The sequence below is a fragment of the Geotrypetes seraphini genome, chromosome 7 (assembly GCF_902459505.1).
Source record: "Geotrypetes seraphini chromosome 7, aGeoSer1.1, whole genome shotgun sequence".
Taxonomy (NCBI): Eukaryota; Metazoa; Chordata; class Amphibia; order Gymnophiona; family Dermophiidae; genus Geotrypetes; species Geotrypetes seraphini.
Window position 1 is genome coordinate 20,935,561 of NC_047090.1, and position 23,863 is coordinate 20,959,423.

At 44.1% G+C, this 23,863-nt stretch overlaps 1 protein-coding gene across 2 annotated transcripts in view; it reads right to left on the reverse strand.

The window, feature by feature from the left end:
• Positions 1-8,177: 8,177 nt before the first annotated feature.
• The window catches only part of IGF1 (insulin like growth factor 1), a 158,996-nt gene continuing 143,310 nt past the window's right edge, over positions 8,178-23,863 (reverse strand). For both annotated transcript variants that reach the window (XM_033952507.1, XM_033952508.1), the window contains exon 4: positions 8,178-8,732. In XM_033952507.1, the coding sequence (XP_033808398.1) occupies positions 8,673-8,732 (60 nt within the window). In that variant the 3' untranslated portion in view covers positions 8,178-8,672. The remainder of the gene's footprint in view (positions 8,733-23,863) is intronic.

Here is a 23,863-nt window from a genome sequence, read left to right on the forward strand (position 1 = left end):
CTAAGTGCAATCCTATAAACTGGACCTAACTTTGAATGACATACGGTAGGTGCCATTTTCCTAAGCAGCTACCAATTTAGACACACTGGGCTTGATTCTGGAAATGTCAACTGCTGCAGTAGGCGCTTGCATAATGGGCGCCTACCGTGTGCCAATTACCGGCAGGCGCCACGTCCAGAATCGCATCTACTTTCTTCTACAGACGCCTTAAACGTAGGCCAGTATTTTACAGACCTATATTTAAGGTGACTGACTTGCACCTACGAGAAGTGCCTAGGCATGCCTACAGATGCCTAAGGCCACTTCCAGCATAAACCACGCCTATGCTGGCCTTAGGCATCCATAGGTGTGCCTCGATGGCTCTGTATGCACGTGAACAATGCCTTCATCCCATCAATTAAAAAAAAAAAAAAGTGTATCCCGATTGGTCTGTTAGACTGCTTACAATCAGGATGCCATTTTTAGAATCAGGCCCATTGTGTTCAAATAAGGATATACTGTATAGTTCTGTTGTAAATGACAGCATCATACATCTTATCTTTTCTCTGTGTTTTTATTCTTTCTTCGTGTTTACATTAGGATTTATCTAAATTCTATGTCCAAACTTTTTTTTTTTTTCTGAAAACCCTGTTGGGCCCTCCCAGAGAGATGGTCTCGGATAAAGGTCAGCAGGGATATGGCATATTTTACTAGACTGTGTTAAGTACTGACAACCGCGGTGAAGATAATAACTGTATCCGAATTCAAGAAAGCTTGGGACAAGCACATAAGGGAATGAACAGGACAACAAATGGGCAGAATGGATAGGCTATAATGCCTTTATCGGCTTTAATTTTTCTCCGTTTCTAGGTTCCTAACACAGCTTAAAATGTTTTACTATGAGAAGTCCTCAGGTGTCCTTCGGTAAGTATCTGGGAATGGAGAGTGGGCATTCCTGCTCTAACCAGTTAGTACAACTACATTATCACACGTTAACTGGTTAGAACATGGATAGTGCGTGAGTGCTTCCTGCCTACAAAATGGGTGGCAGAAAGTGCATGCTTCATTTTTTCAGTGGATATGCATAAATGGCAACATTAGTGCATGTACAACTATATATGAACAAATTGGTTGCAGCTGATTTCTATACCAAGACTTCAAACACCCAAGACCCTACTTAATTTATTTTGTGTCCTTACTGGGATGACGTGTTCATCATCGGTCTTGTTGAATTTATAAATGCAGGCTATACCCTAATGCAGGGGTGTCATAGTCTCTCCTCAAGGGCCGCAATCCAATCGAGTTTTCAGTATTTCCCCAATGAATATGCATGAGATCCATTAGCATACAATGAAAGCAGTGCATGCAAATAGATCTCATGCATATTCACAGTTGCTCTTCTCATCAGTGTTATTTTTTAACACTGATGAATGGGCTCTCCCTACACCATTGATGAGAAGAGCAACTGCCCTTGAGGAAATATGCCAGTGAAATGGCTGGGTAGCCGTCAGGCTATAAGTTAAGTACTCTTCCTAAATTATTTACAGCACCACACAGATGCATTAAGGCAGGGGTGTTAAAGTCCCTCGAAGAGGGCCGCAATCCAGTCGGGTTTTCAGGATTTCCCCAGTTAATATGCATGAGATCTATTTGCATGCACTGCTTTCATTGTATGCTAATAGATCTCATGCATATTCATTGAGGAAATCCTGAAAACCCGACTGGATTGCGGCCCTTGAGGAGGGACTATGACACCCCTACATTAGGGTATAGCCTGCATTAAAAAATTCAACAAGACCGATGTTGAACACGTCACCCCAGTAAGGACACAAAATAAATTAAGTAGGGTCTTGGGTGTTTGAGGTCTTGGTATAGAAATCATCTGCAACCAGTTTGTTCATATATAGTTGCATGATGTATGATCAGCTTTTCCATATATTAATTTGGATTTTCCAATAACATTAGTGCACGGCCATTACAAAAGAAAAAAAGACCATTTTTGTAGCTGCAGTAAAAATGGCCTTACCATGAAGTCTACTTAAGGGGGCGCTAGGGGGGCCACTTTTTACCACACCTTAGTAAGAGTGTCCCAAAGAGAATGAACCTTTAATGTGGGGCCCTTTTACTAGACCACATTAAGCGCTAATATGCTCTTAATGCGGTGAAAAAGGCTTGCCGCTAAAAGCTGTAATCTGTTTGCCGGAGCGCGGTAATCACGCGCTATTTGTTTTCTTGTTATTTCTTTAGGAGGTGTGCGTCATATGCAGGGAATGGACGTGGATGCATTATCCAGTTAGCACATTCGCGTTAGAAACATAGAAACATAGAAAGATGACGGCAGAAAAGGGCCACAGCCCATCAAGTCTGCCCACTCTACTGACCCACCCCATTAAGTCTGAGTGCTGATGACTTAGTTCCTCAGCTCGACCCTCGTAGGGATCCCACGTGGATATCCCATCTATTCTTAAAGTCGAGCACGCTGGCGGCCTTGATCACCTGCCTAGGAAGTTTGTTCCAATGATCCACCACCCTTTCCGTGAAGAAGTACTTCCTGATGTCACCACTAAATTTCCCTCCTCTGAGTTTAAGCGGGTGCCCTCTTGTGACCGAGGGTCCCATGGGAAAGAATATGTCGTTTTCCATCTCGACACGACCTGTGACGTATTTAAACGTTTCAATCATGTCACCCCTTTCCCTGCGCTCCTCTAGAGTGTAGAGCTGCAATTTGCCCAGTCTTTCTTCGTATGAGAGACCCTTGAGTCCTGAGACCATTCTAGTGGCCATCCGCTGGACCGACTCGGCTCGAAGCACATCTTTACGGTAATGCGGCCTCCAGAATTGTACACAGTATTCCAGATGAGGTCTCACCAAGGATCTGTAAAGTGGCATGATGACTTCAGGTTTGCGGCTAACGAAGCTTCTCTTGATACATCCCATCATTTGCCTTGCCTTGGATGAGGCATTCTCTACTTGTTTGGCAGCCTTCATGTCTGCACTGATGATAACTCCCAAGTCCCGTTCTTCTGAAGTCCTAGCTAGTGCCTCTCCATTCAAGGTGTATGTTCTGCATGGATTTCTACTGCCAAGATGCATGACCTTACACTTCTTAGTGTTGAAGCCCAGCTGCCATGTCGAGGACCAGTTTTCCAACGTGATCAGATCTTGCGTCATACTATCCTTGAGATTGCTTTCACTTACTATATTACACAGTTTGGCGTCGTCAGCGAACAGTGTTACTTTACCCTGAAGCCCCCGGGTCAAGTCCCCTATGAATATGTTGAAAAGGGATGGTCCCAGGACTAATCCCTGCGGCACTCCGCTAGTCACCTCCGATGTCTCAGAGAGGGTGCCGTTGACCACCACTCTCTGAAGTCTTCCACTCAGCCAATCAGTGACCCATGCAGTTAGCGCATGCTAATTGGAGTTAATGTGGGAGCACCTACCACCTTAGTGCATGACCTGGAAAAAATATAGAAAACTGCCTTACACTGGGTTTAGCACATGGGAAAGTCCTGTGTTAAAATGTGCTAAGCCCATTTGCATAAGAACATAAAATACTGGGGCACACCGATGGTCCATCCAGTGCAGTATCCTTCTTCCAACAATGGACAATCCAGGTCACAAGTACCTGGTAGAATCCCAAAGAATAGCAAGATTCCATGCTAATGATCCCATGGCAAGCAGTGGCTCCCCCCAGTTCTATTTCTACCTAAGATGTCCCTCGAACAGAGGAGATTGAGAGGGGACATGATCGAAACATTCAAGGTACTGAAGGGAATAGACTTAGTAGATAAGGACAGGTTGTTCACCCTCTCCAAGGTAGGGAGAACGAGAGGGCACTCTTTAAAATTGAAAGGGGATAGATTCCATATGAACATTAGGAAGTTCTTCTTCACTCAGAGAGTGGTAGAAAACTGGAACGCTCTTCCGGAGTCTGTCATAGGGGAAAACACCCTCCAGGGATTCAAGTCACAGTTAGACAAGTTACTGCTGAACCGGAACGTACGCAGGTAGGGCTAGTCTCAGTTAGGGTGTTGGTCTTTGACCAGATGGCCGCCGCGTGAGCAGACTGATGGACCACTAGTTTGACCCAGCAGCGGCAATTCTTATGTTCTTATGTAGTATAAGAGCCCCTAACTAAAGAGTTTCTAGCAATACGAAAGTATTAAGTTAGGATACAACATTATATTTGTATTTGAACACAGATGACTCCCAAGCTTCCTAGGCTGATATACTGCATTTGAAAACTCCCAGACAGTAGATAGTACATGATTAGATTTCAGCCACCTTCCACATTTTGGACTTTGCCATCACCATAAACACTGAAATCTCAATCTCCAGAATGGAGCTGCCGATTCCTTTAGTTTTGTCAAAAATGTGGCAGACTGCAAAGATAATCTGCTCGTCGTAAGTGTACGCAACGAGGAATCTTCAAAAGGTTTCCGCACTTTTTTTTTTTTTAACACTACTTATTAAATATCTCAAAAGCAAATTACATCACTTTTCCACATAATCACCGTGATTTCCCTGACTGACTAGTCACATGATGTTCTATGACACGCCCTCTTACCACTTCTTCCACCCCCAACCATTTCCTGTGAAAATAGGAAAGTGCGGAAACGTTTTGAAGAGCGCTTGTATATTTACAGGTATCGTATTATCTTTGGTTAAAAGAAATGTTTCTGTCTAAAAAATTCTGTCCTCTCACCCTGTTCCCTTAGCTTTTTACCCGTTACTCTTTTGGCCAGACACTTTCATATCACAAATGACAAAATAGCACCATTGCACTATAAAACTGAGTTGTACATACTATTTGATGCATGTGTACCAAGGCAATAACATTTAAGATACTGCTGTAGATAAAGAAATTATGCAAAATAATTTTGTTAACCTGAAAAAAAAAACAAAAATCACTGGGAATTCAAGAGCCTACATGTGCCTTAATAATGTATAATGATGGCTTTTACGAAGCGGAGGTAGAGGTTTCTACCACAGGCCGGCGAGGTAAATGCGCTGACGCTCATAGAGTTCCTATGAGCACTGGAGCATTTACCTCACTGGCCTGCGGTAGATGCGTTTACCGCAGCTTGGTAAATGGAGCCCTAACTCTCTCTTGGAACAATTTTCAGAATAGCAAAATGGAATGAAAAGGAAATCTACAGGGTTCCAGCAATTAGTGCTGAGACATTTATGCCTGGATTCTCTATATAGCGCTTTGAGTTGTGTGTGCAAATGTGGGCACACGCCTAATTTGATCCCACAATTTAATAGAATAATGAGCCAATCAGCGCTGGTAATTGGGTGGCAATCATTAGAATTTATGTGGGCATCTTTCTGGGCATATTCTAGAAAGAGGTGTGTGTAAATTCTAGTTCACAGATCTAAAACGGGAGCATGGCCATGGTAGGTGCATGAGCGAGTCATGGGCATTCCAGTGATTTGAGCGCACTCTTACAGAATACTCCTGATCTGGTCATAGTTTAGGTTTAGGGAATTACACCAGGTTTCAGTTCGTAAAAATCCCCGAACCTATAACTTTGCCGTGGATCCCAGTGCTAAGCGTATTCTATAGATGGCACGCAACTCAGAGCAAAAGAAAGAAAGTGGGGAGAGAACTTTACACATCAACCTGTGGCAGTGTTGAGTTTCAAATCTCTTATTAGATACAACACATATATAAACAAATAGATGTCAGTCCCTATGGCATATCCTTTGGTGGATCATTTCAAACTCTCTTATACCCGACACAGTCCATGTTTCGGCTGAAGCCTACGTCAGGGGTGTGGGTAAACAATCCACTAGATGGCGTTGAAACACTTTGCATCTTTAGGAATACTGTGTGTTCACAAATCTAGCGTATCTATTAATGGAAAAAAAAAAAATCCAACGTATCACTCAGGGCTCCCCGAGTGATACGTTGGATTTGAAAGGATCCACAAAAGGATATGCCATATGGACTGACATTTATTTATTTGTTTATGTGTTGTATCTACTAAATGATTTGAAACTCAACCCTGCCACAAGTTGATGTGTAAAGTTCTCTCCCCACTTTCTTTCTTTTGTTGGAATTAGCCGTGGGGTTGTTGGCTCTGGCTTTTTTTGAGTTTACACTCAACTCAGAGCTCCTTATATACTGTAGAATAGTGCTTGGTGCTGATGTTTCAGTGCCAAATATAGAATTTACCCATTAACACTTATTCAAGTAATTGCACTACATTTTATTTTAGAAGACAGTAAAGATACTGTAGTTCATAGCTGCAAGGAGGGGCATTTGGGTGGGCAGCAAATGGGCGTGCCGCCAACTTATTATGTAACTTATAGAATACTAGGAATTACATGCACTGAATGGCGTACTTAGGCATGCCCATATGTGCCATCTATTAACCTGACATAAATGGTCACACCTAAACGTAAGTATACCAATTCAGGTTTACACTAGTAATGATACCTTGGTGCAGCGGCTTAGTAAGAGGGGGGGGGCGGACCGCCCCGGGTGCCATCTTGGTGGGGGTACTGGCACCTCTCCTCCTCTCTGCCCTCCACTCCTCCCCTGCCACACATGTGCCGTCACTTCCCCTCCCCCAACGTACCTCTAGTTCTTCGCTGGCGCAGAGAACAGCTCTAGCCTGCTGCTCGTGCTGGTCTTGGCGCTCCCCTCTGACATTACGTCCAGGTCCCATGATTAGGAAGTAACATCATAGTGAGAGATGATGTTGGCAGCAAGCTGGAGATGCTGTTTTCATTAAGGAAGCTTAACAGGTAAGGGGGAAAGGGGTGGGGAAGGAGCAAGGGAGGCAAAGAAGAGGACAAGGGGGATGCCACTGCCCCGGGCGCCTACCACCCTTGCTACACCAGTACCTTGGTGCATAAATGTTATAGATTTGACCCCCCAGGGCAGTGGCATCACTTCCTGTGCGTGGCACCCGGAAGTGATGTCAGTGGCCCGCAAGGAGCACATGGCTGACCCACCGTGAGCAACAACTTCAACTAGAGGTGTGGGGGAAGGCAAGGGGGGGCGCATGCTTGGTGAGTGGAAGAGTGGGAAAAGGCGGGGCGGGCAGAGAGGAGGAGGGGTGCTGGCACCCCAATCCAGTCAGGTTTTCAGGATTTCCCCAATGAATATGCATGAGATCTATTTGCATGCATTGCTTCCATTGTACGCTAATAGATCTCATGCATATTCATTGGGGAAATCCTGAAAACCCGACTGGATTGCGGCCCTCTGGGAGGGACTTGGACACCCCTGCTCTAAGCAGAGAACCCTTCACAGAGCACTATTTTAGCACACATATTGGGCTCAATTCTATAAACGACACCTAAATTATAGGAGACTATGAATGCGGCGCTTAGCGTATATCAATCTTAAGACAGGTGCTGTTTATAGAATTGTACCTAGTAGCACCTAAAATGAACTTAGGCGTTGGTAGGCATCTGAACTTTTAGGTGTACCCTATTTATTCCAGGGTTTTCTTGGCCTAAATACTGACACCTAAGTTAGGTGTCTACTGGCACCTAAGTCCGAAACAAGCATTTACACGCAAAACATACCCACGATCCGCCCATAACCATGTTCACTTTCTGGTAGGTGTCTTGGACTAGGCGCCTCCCTGAAAGCGGTAGGGGCCTACCATCCAACTCATTGTAAGTCAATTATGAGGCGCCAATTGCTTATTATTGATTAGGCTTTTTAAATTATTAAGTTAGGTGCCTAGATCAGCTAGGTAAGCCAGTCTAAGCACTTAACTTTAGACGTTATTTATAGAATCACGGTCTTTGTGCCTAACTTGGGCGCCAGCGTTTACACCTGCCAAAAGCTGTAAATGGTGGCAGTCAACTAATGGCAATTAGGTGCGCAAATTCAAGTATTCTACAGCATCACCCCTAAATTCTGGCAATGGCCCTGACCCACCATGTCCCTCTTATGGCCATGCCTCCTTTGAAGCTGCTCACCGTGCACGCATGTTCAGAATTGGGAGCAGTGCAGATCCACACTTAACTCCTAATTTCTGTCCACTAATGCCAACAATTATCACCTAATTAGCTTTTGCGTGGATCTGGGATCTGTGCCACCTTTGGGCAACCCGTAGAGAAGCTGGCGTTCATTGTGTGGTATCGGGGTGTCAAGTTATAGAGCTGCCTCCCTAATGCGCAAAATGTCAGAATTGGAGCCAATATACCATACTTTAAAAACAGGCTGCTTTAATTGAGAATGTGAACATATGCTAATATTACGGGATAGACGAACACTGTTTTCAGATAATGTAAGGACAGGCTGTTGTTTTTCTTTTCACAGAAGTGCAAATAGTCAACATTTAAGGATGCCAGAACGTTCTGGCACCCAAGGTTTCTTGGCTAATTTAGTGCAATTGGAACCATCAAAATCCCATCCATTTTGGGGTTTTTTGACAGGTTCAGACTTTTAAACATTTGTGCAGGACATTTAAGACAGGTGGAAGATCAGATAGAAGTATACCCACTCTAGAATTAGCAGTGAACCATGTTGGAAGAGCTTACTACAAATTATATATTTTTACTTGCATTGTTCATTGGAAGAATGCCCATTCATTGAGAGATCATCACGCTTATTTAAACTTTTTTTTTTTTGTCTTCCATTGTTTAAGGAATGCTTTTTATTTGTGGTAATGTATCCTGCAGATGGCACATTCATTCTTCATGTTTAAAGATGACATTTCTTATATCCGATAGTTTCTGTTCCCTGTGTTGCCTCTACTTGTGTTTTTCAAATGCACTTCCTAAAAGGAGAAAATAGATACATTTTAGATGATCATTTTAGAGATCAAATACAACTCATTCATTAAGAGGGCAATTTTTAAAGCCATTTGCTCAGATAAATTTTAATTGATCTTAATGCAAGTTTTTATAGCCCACATTTTCAACCCTATGGGGGTTCACAATCAAAAAATAAAAATATCCAAAAACTGTCATAAGTCAGCATTTGGATATCCTAGTGCCAACTTGCAAAGCCGTTTTTCTGGACATGTAGCATGGAGTGTGTGGTGCAGTGGTTAGAGTAAAACCAAGGAAAAGACTGCAGAATGAAATATATAAGGTACAGGAATCTTTTATTTAAAAAAACAAACAACCCAAAACAAAACATACAAAATTGTAATCCTGAAAATGGCTTTCACGTACGTGGAATATGGGTCCATATTCCATGTACCTGAGAGCCATTTTTAAACCACTACATTTATGTGAGGCCATCAAAACCCTACTGTACTGCTATATAGGTGCCACCTGCAGCCATAATTGCTACTGGGGTAGTAGACAGGTATGTCTAGTAGGTTTTGGGGCAGTTTTGGGGGGGGCTCATCATAAATTATAAGGGGGTTATGATGAGATGTACTTCTTGCAACCTTTATGTAAAGTTTACAGCAGTGCCCTTTAAGGTGTCCCACTGCTCTGCTGGCATGTTTGTGTGGCCAGTTCATCACAATGATGGCTACTCCCCAAGTTCAAATGGCCTGGAATTGGACATTTTCAACTTGGACATTTCTTTGGTCAAAAATGGGGTATAAAGTTAGGCATCCTAGGGGTTGGACACCCTGTCTGCCAAAAAGTCCAACTAGGCAATTAAAAAAATAAAAATAAAAATTTTTTTTTAGATGTCCAGTGGTTCGGCTTTCGAAAATGGACAACTCTATGCTTCTGACTAAGGACATTTTGTGGAAAACGTCCAAGTCAGTCTTAGTTGTCCTTTTCGAAAATGGCCCTCCATCGCTGTAGAGAGTGAGTTACAGCAGTAAAATAAAAACAAGCAATAAAAAAATGAACAGTTCTCATGACACAAACTTTTGCCCCTCCCCCAATCAAAATCCAAAAGGCCCATAATAACCAGGAATAAGCATGCATTTATAGAATGCCCCTTCACAGAAGTAATTCTGTAAGTGGATGCCTCTGTTTATATGGCCCCAATGTAACTTGATATTAGGGTGCTTAAAATCCTAGGTGTTCTCAGTTCTACTAATCATAGACATGCCATTAATGCATGTACACTGTTCCCCCTGCAAATTCATGGTTCGCGAATTGTGGACTCGCTCATTTCCAGTCTGCTCCGATCACCTCTTCCTATAGTAAAGTTGGGCTACACCAACCAGGAGCTGCATGCCAAAGCAACTCCTGATTGGTATAGCCTGACTTTACTATAGGAAGAGGCGGTCAAAGCAGACCGCGAGTGATTTTCTTCACCCGCCGGTGCTCCAGCTACCCTCTCCTGCCTCCCCTTCCTTTTGACAGGTGAAAAACCACATTCACATTTTTTTCAAAATTCGTGGGGGTTCCTGGAACGGAACCCCCACGGATTTCGGGGGAGTAATGTAAATGACAGCCCAAACTTGCTCCACCCATGCAAATGCCCCTCTTTCATTTATGTGCTATACTACTTATTTGCCTTTACAGAATACAGTATAGTCAGTTAAATAAAGTGCCAGTTTTCTGCATATTTATATACGCAGTGGTGTGCAACTGTAAGCCTCTCGTTACAGAATTGCCCTTAAACCCTCTCATTCTATGACAGGTTGTTTAATGTTAGGTGACAATTGTACATGTAGGCTATAGGTGGAGAAGCTTCGGGTGGGCATAGATCATCATAGGTCCATCAAGCAGTGGCATTTCATTCCCCTCTCTCTCCTCCATCAATGGCCCAGCATCTGCTCCAGTTTTTGAACCCCTCCAACTTCCAGTGAGGAATCACTTTCCTACCTTTGTTGTCTGGTTATTTTTTTCTACTCATCTTTTCCCAGTCTGTGGTTATGCTTCCTTCTGTCTGTGCTCTTAACTCTATTTCCAGGGCCTTCTTATCCATTTGCTGCTTTTCTCTCCTTCACTTTCTACTCTACTTCCAGGGCCGCCATCAGGGCAGTACTACCAGTCCTGCATTCAGGGGCCCGGAGCTGACAGGGGGCCCGGGCTCCCCCAGGGTCCTAGGCCACAGTTCTTCAACCGCCGGTCCATGGACCGGTGCTGGTCCCAGTGGCGTACCTAGTGGGGGCGGGGGGGGGGGAGGCGGTCCGCCCCAGGTGCACAGGAGAGAGCTGGACGGGGGACCTGCAGAATTCAATACATCTCGAGCCGCGAGGCTCGTCTTCTGTTCCTACCTGCCCTGCCGCTCACATATAGCCGATCGGAAGTGTTCCCCGATGTCAGCGCTGACGTCAGAGGGAGGGCGTAAGCAAAGCCTGCCCTCTGACGTCAGCGCTGACGTCGGAGAATACTTCCGGTCGACTATTTGTGCGCGGCAGGGCAGGCAGGAAACAGGAGACAAGCCTCTCGGCTCGAGCTCCGTTTTGCTGAGAAAGTTGCAAAGATGGGCTGGGAGGCAAACGCGGAACACAAAAGGGGGGAAGGAGTGCGTTTTGGACACAAGGCATGAACTTGCGAGAGAGGAAGGGAGGGAAAGAGATGCTGAGGTGGGGGAGGGAATGGGTTTTTGGACACAGAAGGCATGGACGGGAGAGAGGAAGGGAGGGAAAGAGATGCTGAGGTGGGGAAGGGAATGGGTTTTTGGACACAGAAGGCATGGATTTGGGAGAGAGGAAGGGAGGGAAAGAGAGGCTGAGGTGGGGGAGGGAATAGGTTTTTGGACACAGAAGGCATGGACTTGGGAGAGAGGAAGGGAGGGAAAGAGATGCTGAGGTGCGAGATAGAATGGGTTTTTGGACACTGAAGGCATGGACTTGGGAGAGAGGAAGGGAGGGAAAGAGATGGTTGTGTACATGGGGAATAGAAGAAAGGAGAATTTTTGGTCATAGGGAGGGAGTGAGGTACAGATAGTGGCATACCAAGGAGGGGGAGGGTGGGGGGGGGGCGGTCCGCCCCACCCTGGGTTTACGTCCCAAGGGGGTGCACAGCTGGCCATCCTCCAGTGTTCTCCCTAGGCCGGCAAACTGCGGCTCTTTAGCCACTTGAATGCCACCGCCGCCATCGGGAACAGGCCGGCACCAAGTTCTCCCTGCTTTTCCCTGTGGGGCCGACCAACTCTCGCCACTCGCGTCAATTCTGACGTCGGAGAGGACGTTCTGAGCCAGCCAATCGCTGCCTGGCTGGCCTAGAACGTCCTCTCCGATGTTAGAATTGACGTCGGGTGGCGAGAGTTGGTCGGCCCCGCAGGGAAGAGAAGCAGGGCGAATTCAGCGCCGGCCTGTTCCCGATGGTGGCAGTGGCAGCCTATTCCCCAGTGGCGGTGGCAGCATTTTCCCAATGGTGGTGGCATAGGGGAGGGCAGGGAGAAAGAAAGAAAGGGAGGGACAGGAAGCCAGAAAGAAAGAAAGGGGGCAGGGTGAAACAAAGAAAAATGGGGCACGGAGAGAGAGAGAAAAAGACAGACATACAGCACGAAAGAGGGTTTGGAAAAAGAAAGAAAGAAGGGGGCAGGGTGAGAGAGAGAGAAAAACAGACATACAGAAAGAAAGGGAGTATGGAGAGAGAGAAAAAGAAAGAAGGGGCAGGGTGAAACAAAGAAAAAGTTTGGGGAGGGAATGAGGTCTGGAGGAGAGGAAACATACAGGAGGCTGAAAGAAGGGAAGAAATATTGGATGCACAGTCAGAAGAATAAAGTGCAACCAGAGACTGATGAAAATACCACAGGTAGGAAAAATGATTTTATTTTCAATTTAGTGATCAAAATGTGTCCGTTTTGAGAATTTATATATGCTGTCTATATTTTGCACTATGGCCCCCTTTTACTAAACCGCAATAGCGTTTTTTAGCGCAGGGTGCCTATGAGCATCAAGAGCAGCGTGGAGCATTCAGCGCAGCTCCCTGCGCTAAAAAATGCTATCGCGGTTTAGTAAAAAGGGAGGGGGAATATTTGTCTATTTTTGTATAGTTGTTACTGAGGTGACATTGCATAAAGTCATCTGCCTTGACCTCTTTGAAAACCCGCGGAATATAAATGATAATTAACATTTTCTCTGCGTACAGCGTGCTTTGTGTTTTTAAAATTTTATTGTTGGTAGATCATTTTGACTTGGCCACATAGATAAGGGGGAGGGAGGGGAGCTGCTGAAGGAGTCTACCTTGATGTGGTTGCAGGCTTACAAATCTTTTGGTCAAAGAGTGCGGCGACAGAGAAAAGTATGTGTGTATTTGGCCCATGGAAGAAGGGGGGGTTAGGGGGGGGGAAGGGGTGCGTGGGGGAGCCCAATAGGATTGCTCAGTAAGGGCCCCAGAAATTTCTGATGGCGGCCCTGGCTACACCAATCAGGAGCTGCGTGTCAAAGCAGTTCCTGATTGGTGTAGCCCGACTTTACTACAGGAAGAAGAGGTCGGAACAGACCACAAGTAATTTTCTTCACCCGCCGGCGCACCAGCTGCCCTCTCCTGCCTCCCCTGCCTTTCGATAGGCGAAAAACCGCATTTGCGGTTTTTCAAAATTCACAGGGGTTCCTAGAACGGAACCCCTGCAAATTTCGGGGGAGTACTGTATTCTATAAAGTTCATTCTGCACAGAACAGCCTTTATAAAATTTTTGCTAAGTGCAGATCAACCTGGCACCTAGCATCGGGCGACCTTTGCAGAATCTATCTCTATTCCCCCCTTTTATAAAGCCGCATTAGGTTTTTTTAAAAAAAAAATCACCGGCCGCAGTGGTAAAAACTCCGATGCTCATAGAATTCCTATAAGCATCAGTGCTAATACTGCCATAGCTGGCGATAAAAAAGCCCAATGTAGCTTCATAAAAGCAAATTGCTGATTTTATTCTTATTATTCTATTATTTATTTATTCATGTTTAAAATTTCTATACCGTCTAATTTCTAGGCAGTTTACAATATAGCCACATACATAATACTTTAAAACAGTACAAAAGAGGAGAAAATCATCAAAACCTACTTTACACAGCCAATCCTTGATCAGAACAAATCAGACCCTATAAGAAAGCGTTAACAAACAATTGAGTTTTGAGGAGTTTTCTGAAAGTTATTCTGTTAGCACATTTTCTTAACTGCCTTACCATCGAATTCCCCAATTTCACCCCAGCGCAACAAAAGGTCATTGCACTAGTCTCTACATATTTTGGATTAATGTTAGCCTTTAGCAGAGCAGAATTTTCAGGGCGTAACAATTTTTGGGGGCTGGTAAATAATCGAAAGGGACATCTAAATGCATTTTTCATCTATGTCGCAAGTCGTCCAAAGTGAAAAACAGCCTAGGACACATTTTCAAAAAATACATGCAAAATTTTTTTTTTTTCCCCCCTGAAAATCGTGTAACTAATCTGATCGTCCAAGTCACTAAATCATCCATCTTTATACCACATTTTCATCCAACTTTTCGTCCAAGTCCAAAACGCCTAGAACAAGCCCTGTTGGACATGGAGGGGTCTGCAAAGTGATGGACTGAACACCCAGATATGCCACCTAAATAGTGGGGTAGCTTACAGGGCACTGCTGTGAACTTCACAAAAAGGGTACCATGGCTTCTCCTCACTACAGCTCCCTTATAGGTCATGGTGAGCCCCCCAAACCACCTCCAGAATTCCCTAGACCCACTTATCTACCACCCTAATAGCCCTTATGGCTGCAGGAACCACTTATATGCCTGTAAAAAAGAATTTAGGGAGTGTATAGAGGAGTGCACATGTTTAAGTATCAATGTAGTGATTACAGGGGATTATGGGCATGGGTCCTCCTCTCCATGGGTCCCTAACCCACTCCCAAGATGGCTTAAGCCATCTCTGTGCTGGACGTCTAGGCTTTCCTATGCCAGGCGATGATGGTCTGGAGGCTGAATTTTAAAGGTGTAATTAATATTTTTATTGGGGGGGTCGGTGATCACTGGGGTAGTGTGTGGGGGGTCTATTTTATGTGTTTGCAGTGCTTATCTGGTGAGTTTAGGTGGGTTTTTGTGACTTAGACCATGTTTTACATGGTCTAAGTCACAACGTCCAAGTTCCGTTGATCCTGGGCTGTATAACTTTCGGTTATACATGCTGTACGACTAAGTCTAAGCTGGCCCATGTCCCACCCAACTCCCGCCCTTGAAACTCCTCCCGAAATGCCCCGTTTAGCTTTGGTCATTCAGCGGCACTATGAAGGCCTAGGTCGTTTAGAAATACGTCCAAAACCCGTTTTTATTATCGGCACTTGGACGTATTTGGACAATGTTCATCCAAATGCCGACTTAGGCTGGTTTTTGGATGTTTTTCTCTTTCGATTATGAGCCCCTTAGCCTATAGGAAGAGGAAATGCAAATGTTAAGATCCTTAGCCAACAGGGAGAGGATGAGATAATGGTTACTGCAGATGAGCAGACTAGATGGGCTATTTGGCCTTTATCTGCCATCATGTTTCTACGTTTCTAATACTGACTGGCAGGAGGTTCCACAATCCTTTGCCATTATTATTCCTTACTATTAGAATGCCTCGGTTTACTGCTTTTCATAGTCTGTAATTGCATGTTAATTCAATCCAGTTATGGTATTATTCTTGACAGCCTTAAGAGCAGTTTTATTTTCTGTATTGATTATTTTAACAAAAATTCCCTTTCCACAAAAGCCCTATGCCTCCCTCCCCCCCCAAATGTTAAAGTAATGAATCTAATGAAAGCTACAGAGCTTTTCTTCCAAGAATATGAAAGAAACGGCAGCTTTCCTGATGCAATCTGACCATGCTTCTCTTTTGCCATATAGAATCAGAGTGATCTACACTTTTTTGTAATGATACAGAACCACAGTGCAATAAGCTGTCATCAGATTACTTCAGCTGTATTTTACGTTGGAACTGAGCACATTTAGTTCTCTTCAGCCTGGCTTATTCTTCATTGGAGATTTTCCCATGTATCACTGGGAATGACTGTGGTGTTGACAAAAAAGTTTCAAATGACTTTAAAACTGGCTTGCCCTGTTCAGAAGTCACTTTTAATCTTCTAAGCTTTTTGCTTGAGCACAAATTTATTTCCTGCTTGCACAGATGGTTCAAAATTGCTATTTGATTCTGGAATAAATATTTCTAGTATGCAAGGTTTGCGGGGTAGCAAGAGTCAACAATGAATAATTACAAAATATGACTTTGTTACAAAGTTTATTTAAATGTTTTCACATTTTTTCAATAAAAAGATTTAAACTAAACAATTTCTAGCCTAATTTAGCGTATTGAAAATCTGAAATGTCCAATTTATTTTCTAATCCTGTCTGAAAGTGTTTGTAACTGCTCAGATCACAGTAGTGTTGGTAGCTATGTGAATTGTTACCTCACTTTGTAGCATGATATGGGAAGGGAAGGGAACTAGGAGGAAACAAAATAGGTATTAATTGGACTAGCCAGGATGATAAGAAATCCTTCTGGGTTATTTCTCCTTACCAGCAGATGGAGACAGAGAACTATAAGCTTCTGATGACATTTTCCATAAAAAAGGAGAGAGAGGCAGCTAGAACCCATCCAGTATTTCTCTGCCTCTAGCAAATGGTGCAGGTGGACGGGTGCAACAGAATCTTTGCCATTTTTTTTTCAATTGCCTTGGGCCAGTCTTTCCAGAGTACTTCAGGAACTGAGAGATGTCCTGGCAGAGCCGTTATCTGCGCTTTTAAATCTTTCCCTAAACAAGGGAAAAGTCCCCTTGGACTGGAAAACTGCTAATGTCATTCTGCTCCACGAAAAGGGATGCAGGTCAGAGGCTGAAAATTACAGACCGGTGAGTCTCACATCAATAGTGTGCAAACTTATGGTAACATTGCTTAAAAACAGATTGGATATGATTCTGGATGACGAGAAGCTGAGGGATCCTCAGCAGCATGGGTTCACAAAGGGAAGGTCTTGTCAATCCAATCTGATAAGCTTCTTTGACTAGGTAACGAAACAACTGGACAGGGGGGAATCCCTGGATATCATGTATTTAGACTTCAGTAAGGCTTTTGATAGTGTCCCATACCATAGGTTATTAAACAAGATGAAAGCGATGGGATTAGGAGAAACTTTGACTGCATGGGTTAAAGACTGGCTCAGTCGTAAATGGTACCCCCTCAGAAATGTCGGTTGTGACCAGTGGAGTGCTGCAGGGCTCGGTCTTGGGTCAGATACTGTTTAATATCTTTGTACGGGACCTGCCTCAGGGACTTCGAGGTATTAATCGAGGGACTATTCGCCGATGATGCTAAGCTATGCAACATGGTTGACAGTGCAACCGTGCCCGACACTATGAGGCAGGACCTACTTGTACTGGAACAATGGTCTAAAACTTGGCAACTGAGCTTTAATGCCAAAAAGTGTAAGGTTATGCATTTTGGTAGCGGTAACCCCAGCAGAACATACACCCTGAACGGGGAAACCTTAACAAGAACTGTCGAAGAACAGGACCTGGGTGTAATCATTAGCAAAGAAATGAAGACGGCCACTCAGGTGGAGAAAGCTTCGGCGAAGGCTAGACGAATGCTGGGTTGCATCCGAAGAAGTTTTGTCAGCCGAAAGCCTGAAGTCATAATGCCGTTGTACAGGTCCATGGTGAGACCTCATCTGGAGTACTGTGTTTAGTTTTGGAGGCCACATTATCAAAAAGATGTGAAGAGAATGGAATCAGTCCAGTGAATGGCCATCAAGATGGTCTCAGGACTCAAGGATCTCCCATATGAAGAGCGTCTAAGCAGGTTGCAGCTATATTCTCTCGAAGAATGCAGAGAGAGGGGAGACATGATAGAGATGTTCAAACAGGCCATATAGAGGTGGAGGAAGATATTATTTTTCCTACGGGTCCCATGGCAACAAGAGGGCATCCGCTCAAACTCAAGGGTGGGAGATTTCATGGTGACATCAGGAAGTACTTCTTCAACGAAAGGGTGGTTGATCATTGGAATGGCCTTCCACGTTAGGTAGTTGAAGCCAGCAACGTGCTCGACTTTAAGAAACAATGGGATAAACATGTAGGCTCACTCTCAGGGAATTGCTTAGGGATGTGTTCTTTTAAGGGGAGGGTTCTTCTGAGTGAGCAGACGTGTTGGGCCGACGGCCATTTTCTGCTGTCATATTCTATGTTTCTATGTTTCTATACTGTGATCCTTCACTCTGTCTGCCAAGAGGCTCCATCCTAAGATCTGTGCCACAGCCAGATTCCCAGTTGAAGTTCAGGAGAACTTTTCCTCAACTATCCAGAGCCTCAACCCATGAGTCTTCACTCCTGGTACCAAGCTGTGTGTGGGGATCTATTGACCCAGAGGCAGAGGTAGGTCCCCATTTCCCCCTCTGAGAGTTCTGAGAAAAATAATAAAATGATAGGAAGTAGAAGAAACTATTTTTCCCTTAAGAGGGACTGTAGTTAAAAACAAAAAACTGAGGAGAAAGTCAAGAAGTGCTTTGAAGCTGCTTTGGGGAGGAGAGTGAACAGGCTGAGGCAATACAAACTTTTAAATTAAGTCTTAAGGAAGCTGTTTCTGCTTCTGTGAGGGGAAGGACATGCAGTCCCTGTGGTATTGGAGTGCAGCAACCTCAGCTTTGCATAATGTAAGGCCCTGCGGGTCCTGCTGCATGAGCACAGCAGCTGGTTCATTTTGCCCCATTTGCAAAGGGGACTTGCTCCTCCTGCAGAAGGAAGCAATGGACAGCCCTCCATTTCAGCTGTGGCTGAGCCCATTTTAACAAACATAGCAGCTATTTTGACCCTGAACTGCACTTTGCAGTCACCTAAAGTGATGGTTTGTTCCTTAGAATCTTCTCCAGGAAGTTCCTTTGGATCCTCTGGATTGGATTATATTGGCCACAGATGCTATTCTCAGAGGTTGGGGAGCTCTTTGTCTAGACAGATAGATCAGGGGTGCTGGCCAGTCTCAGACTTGATCCTCATCTGTCTTTTGCCATATATGGGACACAGACCATAGACGTCTGTCCAACATTGGTCTTAGTTCTCAAACACTGGAGTATACCATTTTTAAAATCATATGATGAGTAGGGATGCCAGATTTCCTCTTAAAAAAAAAGAGGACACCTGGCCCGCCCTGCTCCACCTCAAACCCGCCCCAATCTGCCTCCAACTCCATCCCATTTTGCCCCCAGCTCTTTCCCTGAGCTTGGGGCCATGTCTGGAGGCCCCCTGCATATGCACAAACGTTGACTCAATGGGATCATATGCATGCGTGCATGTATATGGTGTCATCATGCTGATGTCCATGCATGTGCACAGAGGGTCTCTAGCCATGGATCCTGAGTTCAGGGACTTCCAAAATCCGGACAAACTGCCAGGTTTTAAAAATCCCGGCACCTGGACAGTCCTCTAAAAAGAGGACATGTCTGGGTTTTTGCAGACATTTGGTAACCCTATGAATGAGGGTACTGTGCTTCTTAAGCAGGAAGGAAAGACATCTTAATGTTAAAATCAGCAAGTTTAATACAGTTAGCAATACTTTTGGTTTTTAAACATGTGTTGTCCCAAGAGTGCATCATATTTAACAAAATCCTGAATGGAACAGAACAGGTACAAGTGGCTCGATTTTTTACTCTGTCAAAAATTACAAAGACGAGGGGACACTCATTGAAGTTGCAGGGAAATACTTTTAAAACCAATAGGAGGAAATATTTTTTTCACTCAGAGAATAGTTAAGCTCTGAAACGCATTGCCAGAGGTTGTGGTAAGAGCAGAGAGTGTAGCTAGTTTTAAGAAAGGTTGGACAATTTCCTGGAGGAAAAGTCCATAGTCTGTTATTGAGAAAGACGCGGGAGAAGCCTCTGCTTGCCCTGGATTGGTAGCATGGAATGTTGCTACTCCTTGTGTTTCTGGAATCTTATGTTACTCTTTGGGATTCCAGAATCTTGCTATTCTTTAGGATTCTGAATGGAATGTAGCTACTCTTTGGATTTTGGCCAGGTTCTAGGTGAGGACAGGTTACTGGGATAGATGGTCATTGGTCTGAACCAGTAAGTCATGATTGCAAAGTACCAACCAGTGTTTAATCATCAATGATTATAACCTGACCAGAGTGATAGGTGCGGCTCTGGCCTCCTTGTTGGGCAGTCTGGATGGACTGTGCAGGTCTTTATCTGTTATCTGCATTATATTTACTGCATTACTGTGTGTTCACAAGGATGGGATTGCCTGGAACCCGTCAAGTTCTTCTATACTGGGGGGGGGGGGGGTTGTTCAATATTTGTCAGGGGTCAGTTTTTCTTCTGCAGGCATGAGTAGGCAAGTTTTGGTTTCAAATCCAGGCTGTGTCCTTCCAGTGCTGAGGGTTTGAGATTACTTGGAGTTCCTGGGGTCTTTGGCTGTGATTCCTAGTGATGGTCCCTTTGGCCATGGCCCATGTGTACCTAGTGGCATAGTAAGTGTGAAGCGGCAGGGCAGACTGTCCCGGGTGCCCTTTCCGCTCACCTCTTTAAAAGTTCACGAGAACAAACAGCATCTTCTGCTTGCTGCTTATGCTGGCCTCGGCTCCCTTCTGATGTCACTTCCTGTTCACAGGACTAGGACGTGATTTCAAAAGGGTGCCAAAGCCAGTGCGAGCAGCAGATGGAGGGTACAGCTTGCACTGGCAAACATTTCAAGAGGTATTTTGGGGTGGGGTGGCAGCGCACGATACAGCAGGGAAGACGGAGGGGGGGGATGGCATGATGGGGAAGATAAGGGGGCACACAACATGGTGGGGAAGAGTGGGGGGCACATGGCGCAGTGATGCCGGGCACCACCGCCCTGGGTTCCATCCTCCCTCGCTATGCTACTACATGTACCCCTTGAAACATGCTCTTCTGCCTTGTTGTTCTTCACAGTCTCAACAGTTCAAAGTTTGGCTTTTACTCATACAGTATAATCTCGTTATAACGGACTCACTTATAATGGAATACCATCTATAGCTGGTCCTGGCCGTGCGCCTTTATGAACATGCAGAAAATCACCACATAAAGCGGACTCGCATATAACGGAATTTCGCATAAAACAGACAAATAATTTGGTCCCCAGAGCTGCTTTTAGCTGTCGTTTTATTCGGCTATAACGGACATGCAGGCTCTGTCTACAAGGCGCATGGCGTGCAGGTGATACAGTATCAAAATGCGTCCATCACTAAAACAAATGAGGGAAATGCAGCCCAGAAGAAAATGACAGAGTATTTTTCTTTCCAGTACAGTGCGACATAATGCTTTTTTAGAACATCTTTTAGTGTTCTGGTTTTGTAATCATTTCGTGCTATATCAATGTTTTGCTGAGTTTTGTTATTGATGTTGCTGATATTCTTGTGCAGTGACTGTTGTTCATTGATTGTACATTATTTCAAGTTGATCTGAATAAAGTTTTTAAAAAAAATGCAACCCTGGATATAACGGACTCTGGATATAACGGACTGTTTTGCCAGGTCCTTTGAAGTCCGTTATGTAATGTAATTTGTAATGTAATTTATTTCTTATATACCGCTACATCCGTTAGGTTCTAAGTGGTTTACAGAAAATATACATTAAGATTAGAAATAAGAAAGGTACTTGAAAAATTCCCTTACTGTCCCGAAGGCTCACAATCTAACTAAAGTACCTGGAGGGTAATAGAGAAGTGAAAAGTAGAGTTAGAGGAAAAATAAAAATAAAATAAACATTTTAACAAGACAGCATTGATCTAAATACTTTGGAAGGTAGAAGAGAGGAGAGAAAGGAATAGAAGCAGAAGGGGGAGCCGTTGAACAGTAGAATTCTGCAGCATCCACTATCTCCTCCTCTCCCTATTGGCTAAGGCTCTTAACATTTGCATATCTTCTTCCCATTGGCTAAGGCTCTTTGCCTGCATTGTGATGTCATAGAGCTTTATGGTTATAGAAACCTAGAAACATGATGGCAGATGAAGGCCAAATGGTCCATGTAATGTAATGTAATGTAATTTATTTGTAATGTAATTTATTTCTTATATACCGCTACATCCGTTAGGTTCTAAGCGGTTTACAGAAAATATACATTAAGATTAGAAATAAGAAAGGTACTTGAAAAATTCCCTTACCGTCCCGAAGGCTCACAATCTAACTAAAGTACCTGGAGGGTAATAGAGAAGTGAAAAGTAGAGTTCGAGGAAAAATAAAAATAAAATAAACATTTTAACAAGACAGCATTGATCTAAATACTTTGGAAGGTAGAAGAGAGGAGAGAAAGGAATAGAAGCAGAAGGGGGAGCCGTTGAACAGTAGAATTCTGGAGAAATTTAAATGATAGAAATAGAACAAAACAAAGACAAAAGGCAAAACAATAGATAAGATTAAAGATAAATCATAAGCTGGAAAGAAAAATATAATGAGATTATACTGTAACATCACTTTGCAGACACCTAGAGTGGTGGTTGGTTCCTTAGAATCTTCTGGAAGGAGTTCCTTTGGCTCCTCCGGACTGGATCGCCTTGGCCACAGATGCTATTCTCAGAGGTTGAGGAGTTCATTGTCTGGACAAGGTAGATCAGGGGTGCTGGCCAGTCTCAGAAGCTGAACGGTCCTGAAATCACCTGGAGGTGACGGTGAATTGCCTAGCCTTCCTTCATTTCCTTCCCCTTCTTAGCGTTTTATCAAAATCTTAATAAACTTGGAAACATGGTCACGTAATGAGTGCACTCTCCTGCCATGCCAGTGCCGTTTCTGGTTCATCTGAGATGCTTCATAAGTAGGACATCTGCCGAGTCAGGTCACTCGTAATTCCTTTTGACTTTCAGATCATCTTTTTTGTCCTATTTCAGGCCCTCCAAAAAGGGGTGGCCTGCTTCTTCCACTGAGCGTTGCTGTGGTGTAAGTCGTAAGGCAGGGTAGGGGGGGCAAAACTGCAGCATATTTTTCTTGTACTGATATTAGTGCCCACTGTTTGGAAAGAGGCCACGCTCTTTGGGAAAAAAAAGGCAGACTTTTCTGACAGACTGCAAAAGTGAAGTGTAACTGCACATGTGTGAGCCATTGCATAGGTGCAAACACTGCGCATGCACATGCTACCAGATAAGAAGTGTGTGCTGTTTCAGAAGAGGGTATCCTCTTCCTAAAAAGTGTACCCTCTTTCAATAGAATACACACTTGAGAGGAAAGAGTGGCCTAGTGAAGTGTTTCTCAACTCAGTCCTGGAGTACCCCCTTGCCAGTCAGGTTTTCAGGATATCCACAATGAATATGCATGAAATAAATGTGCTTATAATGGAGGCAGTGCATGCAAATCAAGTGTATGCATATACACTTGCAAGGGGGTGCTCCAGGACCGAGTTGAGAAACACTGGCCTAGTGGTCAGAGTTACAGCCTCAGCACCCTGAGGTTGTGGGTTCAAATCCCATACTGCCCTTGTGACCCTGGGCAAGTCACTGCCTCGGGTTCATTAGATAGATTGTGAGTCCAACGGGACAGATAGGAAAAATGCTTGAATACATGATTGTAATCCACTTAGATCAGTGGTTCCCAACCCTGTCCTGGAGGCCCACCAGCCAGTCAAGTTTTTGAGACAGCCCTAATGAACATGCATGAAATAGATTTGCATATGATGGAGGTGACGGGCATGCAAATATGCTCCATGCATGTTCATTAAGGCTATCCTGAAAATCTGACTGGCTGGTGGTTCTCCAGGACAGGATTGGGAGCCACTGGCTTAGATAACCTTGATAGGCAGTATATAAATACTTAAAATAAATACCTAAAAAGTAATGGCTAAAGATAATGATCAAAATGAACATTCCTGGAAATAACACGGAAAATGACATAAAAGTAGGCAATGGGTTTGACAAACTTGTATTAAGGCCTCAAAGTAGCCTGGAGCTCAGCTGAAGAAAAGTCAGCACTTCAGTTTTTCAGCTTCCTCATCTACTTCCCTATTCCAATCCACAAAAAAAGCTGGCATGCTGATATTTCATGGCTTAGTTATTTGTTAGCCCTTGGAGTCTAATTATTATTAAATCTGGCTCCTCCTCCTCAAATGTTACATGCTTTCTTAGGTCCAAGAAAGTTGGTCAAAATAAT